General features: G+C 38.3%; 1 protein-coding gene across 1 annotated transcript; it reads left to right on the top strand.

The window, feature by feature from the left end:
* Window positions 1–9,385: 9,385 nt before the first annotated feature.
* Window positions 9,386–9,790, top strand: LOC148298285 (myb-related protein B-like). Its single transcript, XM_088276992.1, has one exon. It carries the CDS (start codon window positions 9,386–9,388, stop codon window positions 9,788–9,790), a length of 405 nt encoding a protein of 134 aa, XP_088133118.1.
* The last annotated feature ends 1,171 nt before the right edge of the window (window positions 9,791–10,961 follow it).

Raw genomic sequence — 10,961 nt, 5'->3', positions numbered from 1 at the left:
TGATGGATCTGAGTCATGATTGATTCTACCCGGTTCGAATCGCAATGATGAACGCTTGAATATCTTCATCGCTCGGGATGTTATTAGACCTGTTTGTCTATGGCTCCATCATGCAGATTAAGTTGAAATTAAGATATAGGCTAGAATAAATATCTGTGAGGCTGATCAGCCCAAGAGGAGATGACTCACACTCAATTTTAATATGTTCATCTATTTTTACATAGATGTGTTCTTGATAATTCATAAATATGCATACTCCTATCAATTTAAAGTATAACTGCCTACGATATTCTATTTCACATATTCTGGATATCCAATCATTTAGAAATCATTCACAGTTTTATATGCTCGAACTTACTACTTCGATAGCATAGCTGTGCCAGGTGTATGAGCAAGACAATAAAAGAATTCTTAAGCTACTCGAAACAGCAGCAGAGTTCTCTGAACACTCCAAAAACTCCAAAGCCTTGGCCTCCCTACAAATGCAAGGTGGCAAACATTTTATTTCCTGTATGCATTCTGAGCGTGTCTCCGCGTAAGCCGATAATGGGAAGAGGCCGGGCTGCATTGTAAAGAAATAAAGACACTCTGAAAAGTTACATAAAAAAGTACTCCTCGAGGGAAAAAAGGAAAAAAAGCGAGGCGGTAAAAAATAGAACTTGAAAAATCTTTCATCTCGCACTCTTTTCTTGAATGAGCGGATTGTAAGCTCTCATTCATAAAAAAGGCTGGTTCCCTTCAGAAAACAATAACTTAGTCGTAAATAGTCGAATGGCTCCCCTTTGCTGAAACTGTCACAAAAGCCGATTCTCTCGAAAAAACTCATTGCCTTCAAAGGCTGCGACCATTTCAAACTCTAATGATTCAGAGTCATTGCTCTAATTTCCAATATTTATCTATGTAACAATCAATAGTATGTTCTATTCCTTTCAATACCATATTAAGTAATTCAATAGCAATCTGATAATAAGAGTAATATTTATTATAACAGATAGTTCCCACATGATGAGTCAGACAGCTCCTGTAGCCCAAAGGAAGAAAAAACAAATTGCCGGCATTATGTAATAAAACAGCGTTCGCAGCTCTAATGCGTCGAAGAGCTCTTCCTCGAAGCAAAGATCTGACAATTATCAGAGTCAAGCAAGGTTGAAGCTTCTGAAGGATAGAATAAGATAGAACACATAATAACAAAAGATGTATCTTCCGAGTGCAGGCTATATGTCCTCGATATTTAAATCTGCTATTCAGATGAAACGATGCTAGATCTGCGAGAATCTTATTCAGGCAGGCAATATCTGCAGGATTAATAACGATGAGTGCTCACACTCTTTCTGTTAAGATTGCATGACGCAATACTGCATTTATAAAATCAGTGTGAACGAGGAAGTCACGTGTCCAGCTGAAGCATGTGATCAAAAACTTATGGTCACTTCCTCAATGCTCGATAAGCTGCCGTAGCCCATTCAGAAACGATTCAAGCATCAAGTCATCTGGAGACAGACTGTGGACAATCCCAACATAAAAATATGTCCCGTTGAAGACTGCGAAGATGGTATCGTGGATATGATAGCAGAACCCCCAAAATGCCGAAAATGCCACAGATAATTCTGCAAGGAGTGCATGATGGAAATGCATGAGGGTCCATGCGATTCTAACTTCGAGCAGGCCTTCAAAGAGTGGAAGCGATGCCCCAAGTGCAATATATTCATCTAAAAGAATTAGGGCTGCAACCATATGACATGCCTCTGTGCCCATGAGTTTTGTTTCGTATGCTTACACGATTGGGATTCCTCCCACTACTAGTGCATATATGCAATTGGCAAATGGGTGTGCTGCGAAAGCATGTAGAGAATATCGAGACCTGCTGCAGTCTTATTGCTCATCGGCTGCATTCTTTTATTGCCGCTCTTGCTGTTAGCTGTGTTAATCACGCCTATTGCTTCATTCGCATTAGGGTTCATCGGAGGTATGCTTGCTGTTCCGTTTATGGCATTAAGCTAAATGGGAGTGGTATGCTTTATTTGCTGGATTATTATTCTGCCACTGCTCATAGTCTTCGGAGGTTTCGCAGGAGGATTCGGGTTACTAATAACAGTAGTCTTCCCTATGATTCGCAGAGAACTACGATCCTTTCGTAATACGATAATCTTTTTGAAGCAGCAAGCAACCGCTTGATCATAATTATTATTTATTGTCTCGCATTGTCATCTTATTGATTGATTGTTAATTTATTACGGGAATTCTCATTGGTTGCTGATTGGTGATCTGCGTGATTCGACTCGAAGTTGATTGTGATTATGCTGCTCATTCAATACAATCCAATCCAATCCAATCCAATCCAATCCAATCCAATCCAATCCAATCCAATCCAATCCAATCCAATCCAATCCAATCCAATCCAATCCAATCCAATCCAATCCAATCCAATCCAATCCAATCCAATCCAATCCAATCCAATCCAATCCAATCCAATCCAATCAATCCAATCCAATCCAATCCAATCCAATCCAATCCAATCCAATCAATCCAATCCAATCCAATCCAATCCAATCCAATCCAATCCAATCCAATCCAATCCAATCCAATCCAATCCAATCCAATCCAATCCAATCCAATCCAATCCAATCCAATCCAATCCAATCCAATCCAATCCAATCCAATCCAGATGATTCTTCAATAAATACTTATTTTCGGGACTGAAATGCAATCACTGCACTTTCAAATTTCACCTCCATTTTATTGCATATATCACTTCTCATCTACTCAAAGAACGCCTAATATCAATTTGTCGAGGTTACTCAATGGGCTATAATGACTCAGCATTTACGCCCTTTGAGATACTTGAATGAAGATACTCTGAGATCATCCGATGAAGACAACTATGCACTCCCGAACTACTCAGACACTATTAAGTTTGAGTGGCTGATTAGAAAATGGAAAGTAGCTCATGCCAACAATAAAATAAAATCGCACCTTTATAATTGATTCGAACAATCAATGCAGGCCAGCCCAAAGGACTCAGAGAAAGAAGTCTGCCCTATCTGTAGAAATAACCACAATGGCTCTTGCTCCTCTGAAATCACATATTTGCTCTGGCGGCCAAAGAGCTCGGAGCTGAAGATTTCTCAAGTGTTCGTAGTTGGTTCGTGGAGCCAGTGGCAGTACTACGACAAAATGCAAAAAGAAGTGAGTGAAAAAGGATAGGTCTACTTTTAAATAGGCCTCAGCATCCCAGTTGGCAACTTCGAATACAAATATGTTGTTGATGGTGAATGGAAGCATGATAGTAGTGCTCCAAAAGTAGCTGACGCATTCGGCGGATTTAACAACACTCTGGAAGTTGTGCCGAAAACTGCGATCGTCGAAGTGAACCTCCGAGAAGATGTCAGGATTTCTTCAAGTATAATCTACTAAAACCTTAAGATTGTTGGATCATGGGACGATTGGAAGTCCTTGATCCCCATGAATAAAATTTATAACACTTTGAAAGGATGTGAATAAAAGTACTTACTTCATCATATGTCTATAGCATTGTCTATTTGCATCTCATTCCTGGCAGGTTCTACGAATTTAAACTCATGTTCAAAGGCCAGTACTTAATCGACGAACAGTACCCAACTGTCAACAACTAATTAGGGGGGTTCAACAACAGGATCTTTATCAAAAATGCCATGAGCACTCCGGGGGGATGGAGGACCAACAAAAGCACATCAGCCACATCAAACTGCACTTGCCGGACATTCGAATGGGAAAAGGTTGTCGTCGATTCCGATGTCTCCTTCCACAAGCAGCTGCTATAAGGCCACTCTATGTGTCAAATTGGCGAGTATTTATATACCTTTGGAGGTAAAATTATATTAACGCAGGTCGGCTCAAGGATGATTTTACAAACAGGCTATCCAAGATTAACATCCATCGACTCAACGCCCTCATTCCAGAGTAAATGAAGCCAACTGAGAGGGCGTATCACAGTGTGGCAGTCTACGGCAACAAAATGATAGTCTTTGGGGGGCACAACACTTAAATTTTGGATGATTATACCGTGTACAACACAATTGATCAATAATGGCAGACATCCCCGAAAATCACAGGCAACTTCCCTCAAAAAAGATAGAAGCATAGCAGTGTCTTATACACTACTTTTCTCGTGCTCTTCGGGGGATACTACTGTCCCCCTGATTTATAATATTAGTAGACCTTCAATGACCTTCAAGTGCTTGACATCAAACAGATGAAGTGGATTTAGGAAGAGTCGATCAAAATTCAGGGAACAAAGCCTGGGAAAAGATACTCGCACTCGGCGGAATTGATTCACTCTAATATGTACATCTTTGGGGGGAAAGAAATTGATAAAGATTTGATTCAAAGATACAACTATAATGACATATGGCTGCTCAACTTGGAGTCAGTCTAAAACTTGTAATGGAAAGAGATCAAGCCGAAAGGGAAGCCCCCAATTGCAAGGCATGGCCACAGCTGCAATGCCATCCAGCATTTTCTGGTGATCTTCGGAGGCTTGAATGATACAAATTAGCTTCTGGGCGACATTATTGTGTATAACACAGAAATCAACGAGTGGTACAGCTATACTTATTTAGGATCTATCCAATCATCAAGAACTCGCAAAACTCGCCTGCCCCTCGAGCTTTCCACGCAGCTGCGACTGTGAACAATGAGTACATTGTGCTTTTCGGAGGGAAAAACAAGAGCTTTCATACAACGTCTATGTATGTTCTAAAACCTAAAGGCGAGTCCAAGGCCTTTCTCTAAGAAGACTCAGAAGAGGAATATGTTGGGCGTCACAGTGTTGGCAAGAAGATTAAGAAACTCAAAAACCAGTAAGAAAATTCCAACTTCAAAATTAAAAACGAAGAGGAACCATGAGATATTTATTTCATTGCTGAACATTATAATACTTAACGCTTCAATGGTAGCCTTTCATCCTTAAAACTTCTTTCGAATTGGAACGTGTCGCTCTTGAGAGTAATATAGAAGTTCTAAATCATATAATGAGTTTGCATTCATTTAATCTTTGAGTGGACTCCATCTATTATTGTTTCAGAGTGGATCTTCGCTCTAAAGTTCAAAGCTGTGAAGGTGCAGCTGTTATTTATTATTTTATTCCAAGAGACTTAATTAGAGATATAATGAAATTATCCCTATTTGGAGCCAGGATGATAATATAATATTAATATAATGGGTTAATTCAGATTATTCATGGCCATTTGAAATATAGCTTGACTTATATCAAATTGCATTAATTTACAACAGTGTATCTATCGAGTATGACAGAGATCTAATTGAAAAAGCCTGAGTTTATTCAACTCAAAGACCTCCAAAGGGTAGAAGCGGCTATAATGTCTATGTGAAGATTGTTGAGGCAGTCAGCCGAACCATCGACACAAAGGATGGACAAAAAATTGTCATGATTGATGCTGTGGTTTCGGACGAAACAGCTTCAGCAAAGGCATTCTTCAAGGGTGACAATGCCAAAGATGTCAAAGTAGGAGCAGTGGTTGCCATCAGAAATGGAGTCAAAAAAATTATCCAAGGCCACATTTCATTGGAATTGGATATTTTCGGGAGAGTTACACTTGAGAACAAGCCAATCAATGCCAACTCGACTCTTAACATTTCGGATGAAGAGATCAAGTTCGAGAGAGATTTCAACAAGAATGACCGAAGGCCAAATAATTTCAGGAATGGGAATGGTAATGGCAATGGAGGAAGGAGAGATTTCCAGAGAAACAACGACAAAGGAGGATACAACAACTAAAGTAGGGGAGGATACAATCGCGAAAACAGAGGAGGATACAATAACAACAGTAATAGTAATCAAGAACGAAGGCCAAACAGAAATGACAATGACTACAAAAGAACTAACACAAGGGACGACCGAGACAACAGAGACAACAGAGACAACCGAGACAACAGAGACAACAGAAACAATCGAGACAACAGAGAGAACCGAGGCAATCAAGGTGATACAAGAAGAAATCAAACATTTGAGCAAGATAGAGAAAGGCAACCAAGACAATACAGATAAAACAAGGATAATTTCAGGGAAGGAGGACAAAAATTCGAAGAAAGAAGAGGAGACCGAAATCCAATGATTAAAATCAACGAAATTGATCCAGGACAGGAAAATCTGAGATTCATCGCCAAAGTAAAATTATATCATATTTAGGTTCTTTAAGTTACTCTTGTGCCTGGACGAAATGGCAATAATATGCGATGTGTTCTTGGTGACTAATCTGCCACTGTTAATGCGTTCTTAAGAGAAAGCGAGCACCTAGTGGTCGGAAAAACAATAGCTATCTTTAGTGCAGAGGCTAAGGTGGTGAAGGAACACATTTAAATCCAAAGAGCTAAAGTTGACGAGGCAAAAAGAAAAATCAATGAAGTGAATGATAAGTTCAGTATTTCTGAAAAAGCTTGGGTCTCCGTTGAATGATTCACAAAAATAAACACAGAATTTAATTAAATAACTTATGAATGATAAAACTATTTAGTATCTACAGTTGCTTTTCCCACTCTAACCACTGTAATAAATTAGTTTAACATTTTCCAATAAATCAGATATTAATCAGAATTCAGCATTAAAATTGTTAAATATAGGAGCACTTTTTGGAATTATTTATGTTTATCAATAATATTTCGAAATGATCTGAGTATAGATAGAATTCTAATTCAGGAGAATAAATCAAAATTTTAAGATTGTCCACTTTAATTTCGACTTATTAAGTCCTTAAATCCTGCAAAAAGATCTTTGTCGTCTGTGTTTTAGAGTTTGAATTCATCGAAAAAATTATCTTCATAAAGCCCCAAAGACTATTGATTGACTTCTTCAAACAAGCCCCCCCAAAAAACCTTGAGTTCACTTTACTTATCGGACATTTAGAATCTTTATTTGGAAGCGAGAAAAAACTGATCGTTGCCTTATTCAATTGCAACTTTTTCCACCTTTCGAGATGGAGATCGAAGATTCAGATCGGATTCTGCGAAAAATTAATCAATTACTCTCAGCCTTTTATTAAGCTTCATTTGTCTTGGCTTATTTTTTCTCGCGAACTTTTTTACAAAGATTCTCAGAACTCCTATTTTTTAATTTTCATGTTTTTTGAAATCAAATGAGAAATATTCTCCGACTTTGAGTTGGTAAAAATAATCATCTAAGCTTTTCTTCGGAACGCCTACCTTTTAAGCGATTTCTTTTAGATTCATTCTTTTTCCCTCTGAAAGCTGAGTTTGAAATAATCTCCATTTCGCGACCATCTCGATAACTTGCCGAATAGACCTTTATTTGCTTCTTTACTTTTTAGAATTAACCCTCTTTTACTCTGATTTCTACTCACTACTTTTGTTTTACAAAGATAAGCTTGAGTATTCTTAAGGTGTGGGCCTTTTTTGTTCATTATATTGAATCATAATCGCAAACAGTTCGAAGCAAGCAGCGGGAAGTTGGTAGGATGAGATTTGAATTTAAGAGAAAGGTTGGTAGCATTGCAAGATCGGAGAATACAAAAAAAACTCATATTTTTCAAGATTTGAAAGCAACCCTCCGAGAACATATTACAAACTAATCACTGTTTCTTTCGATAGCACAAAAAAATTTATTAGATGGCTTTGTCGAGTCTAAGAGTTTTAAATATAGAGGAGCTTTTGCGTGATTTATTAGCCTAACATTTTTAATTATTATAAATCTTACTATTCATTCTATTATCGGTAATTTTAATTCAGCAATAGCTTTTCGCCCTGACAGTTTTGATCTCAAATAATTATAATCTAAAATATCAGTGAATTCCACGCTTGCGAAATATTTTTTTCTGCAGAAAGAGCTTTTATTATGAATCTTTCCTTTAATTTTTAATTTTTCCTTCTTCTGCAGATTCATAAATGGAGACATCGAGCTCCTTGATTTGTTCTAAAGTCCATTAATTTTGTGTTTAGGCTGAGCAATAATTTTGTGCTGGTTTTGGGAGATACGAGAATATTTTCTTCCTTTTATAAAAAGGGTCGTGATCAAATTGAAGCGCATCTCTCAAGAAGAGTGAAACCTACTTTTTGAGCATACTTGATCTTTGTTCATTATGCCCTCTATGCTATCAACAAATTGTACCCTGGGACAATGGCTAGGCTTTTAAACCCCTTGGCTGATCCATAAAGAGCTCTGACGTGTTCGATGCCGACAAGTTTATCATCTTCGCTGCCGATGAAGAATGTTGAGACGCAGAGAGATTTGACTGCTTCAAGAGGAACGAAAGAAGTTATTCGAAACTTCTTACCATACTCTGAAAATATTTATTTCTCAATGTAGTCTTAGACTCTGGACACCATCTTTTTTACAATGAACGATGGAGCGATTGGCAGATATTTCTCAGTTAGTGACTTTATGACTTCCTTGAGATTTGAAAATGGGCTATCCAATACCAAAGCCCTCGGGGTTTTAAATTTATAGGCATGCATGATAGCAGCAACAGCCCCCATCGACCTACCCCAGAGAATGTATCTCCTCTGCCCGAAATTTGCATCGATGTGCTGAATAACTCGCTCAATATCATACTTTTCGAGATACCCCAGGGTCACATATTTCGAATTCGAAGTATTGCCACAGCCCCGAAAATCAAACGAAACAATATCAAACTGATTTATCAGATCACCTAGATAATTTCTTCTGCACTTATTATATATTCTTACACTGAGACCCTCGAAGCACTGCTTGGATGCAAATAGATGATTGTATCTCTGTTCTCAACTGAGTATTTATCACGATAAAGAGATGCCTAAATTTCAATGTTTGTTTCTTATAATAAGGACTGAAAGTTTGGGGCATTTGTTTCGTGCTTTTGGATGGTTTTGGACTTTTGTGTTTTCTCGTTTTGAACTTTTGCCTGGAATAAGTTGGTTCTTGAGGCTTGGCTTGAATTGCCAGATTGTTCGGCCGGAGTTCTGATGGCTTTTGCGATGGGGATCTTCATATCGATTCTTTCATAGATTTTGTGTTGGTAAGAGAAGGTAGGATTTCCTGTAGATATCACAAATCCATACCTAATTCCTCCTGACTGTAAGTGGATCGAGGAGGCCTAATGATGAGTTCAGCTAAAAATTTATCAACTCCTAACAGCTACATATAAATTCTAATGATTAAATAATATCATCTCTATGACTCGCGTGCCTTCACCCGCACATAACAACAGCGAATTCATGGATGAATAAACAATCGCAGAAATCAACAGCCCACAGTGAGCTCTGTATAAACACGAAGTAAAAAGGACAAACGAGGCGAAGAAGCTAAAGGAAGAAAACTTATATATGTGCGATGATAGTATTTTAACTAATGCGAATAGACAATTATATAATTAAATACCTTCTATATCTATTTATAATGGAAGAAACAATTTTGGGCTCACCAAATAACGACGGCCGTATTATGAAACTCGAGATCAAACAAAAAAACGCATTCATCCGCAAGAGAAAAGTCAAGACTTGGACTCCGGAAGAAGATGATCGCCTCATTAAGTTATACGATGAGTACCCCAAAAAGTGGGGCACCATCGCCAGCCTCATGAACGACCGAAACGAAAATCAATGCCTGCATCGCTACAGGAGGCTCTCCCAACTCGGAGCCCACAAGAAGATTTGGTCAGCCGACGAGGATCAGGCTATTCTCAATTTAATAAAGAAGGTCGGCAAAAACTGGAAGGTCTTATCGGAAATGATTGGAAGCAAGACAGGGAAGCAAATACGGGAAAGGTTCATCAACAAGCTGGATCCCAAGATCAAAACCTAGGAGTGGACGGACGAGGAGGACAAGCTGATCCTGAAGTATTACTCGTAGGTCGGGAGCAGATGGTCGGAAATAAGCAAGAGGCTGTCGGGGAGGCCCTAGAACAAGATAAAGAACCGATTCTACTCCTACATTCAGAAGAACTACGATATCAAGTACACCCTCATCGACCCTGAGGAACAAAACATGGCCATCAAATAGCAAAAGTCCAATAAGAAAAAAACACCAGACATCCCCCTACACGAGCGCTACGAGATGGGTTCCCAGAAACGAATATCCTCCGAAGGCAAATAGAACATCGACAGCCGCAGAGAAATCCCATCCATTAAATAGTTCGAGGACGACTTCAAAGTCCAAGAGAACGGGCCAGAAAAGGATTAGATATTCGATTCGAACATTCATCTCGGAAATAAGTTTTACTTGAAGTCTTTGATAAGAGTCGATGAAGAACTCGGCCAAAGCTAGTGCAAGTATAGGAGTATCAGGGATATCGTCTCCAATAACGAAATAGATCACGAAAACGATTTGTTCTATTTCTCACATTGATTCAATTTATATGCTTATTTAATCCAATCACTCGGATACTCCACTCGAACACCTCTCACTTGTAATTCTAAGCACTAGTGTGATCATTAGTTCGAGACAGCCCTGCTTAAATCTAGTCCGATAAATAGCTTACTATTTTGATCATATACAATTAATTGCCCTGATTGACAAGCATTGCATGCTAATCTATGAATAGACTTCCAAGCGACTCTCATCTTCAAACAATCTTTCTCTAAAAAGCAAATCTGCACTGAATTTATGGATTGGACCAAAATTAATGTGAATACTTACTTTAAATTAATTAAATGTTTCATGATTATCATACATTGCATGTTGATTATCTTTCTCCACTTTGAGAAAGACTTAAGAATATTCATGAACTTGATTTGATGGCTAAATAGATGTTATATGAAAATGATGATTAATCCCGAATAATTCATTAATTGAATTAATGTACTGATGAAATGATGAATAGTATGGAATATGCATAAGGGTATTAATAATTTGGCAATAATATTTTTAGTTAATGCTTAGAAAGAAACTCCTGGGGTTGGGGTTGGGGTTGGGGTTGGGGTTGGGGTTGGGGTTGGGGTTGGGGTTGGGGTTGGGATTGGGGTTGGGATTGGGA

Source organism: Brachycentrus maculatus, unplaced genomic scaffold (genome assembly GCF_059751285.1).
Source record: "Brachycentrus maculatus isolate JH-2025_06_01 unplaced genomic scaffold, ASM5975128v1 h1tg002243l, whole genome shotgun sequence".
Taxonomy (NCBI): domain Eukaryota; kingdom Metazoa; phylum Arthropoda; class Insecta; order Trichoptera; family Brachycentridae; genus Brachycentrus; species Brachycentrus maculatus.
Note: the sequence above shows the minus strand (reverse complement) of the source record. Positions and strands in the feature narration are given on the sequence as shown.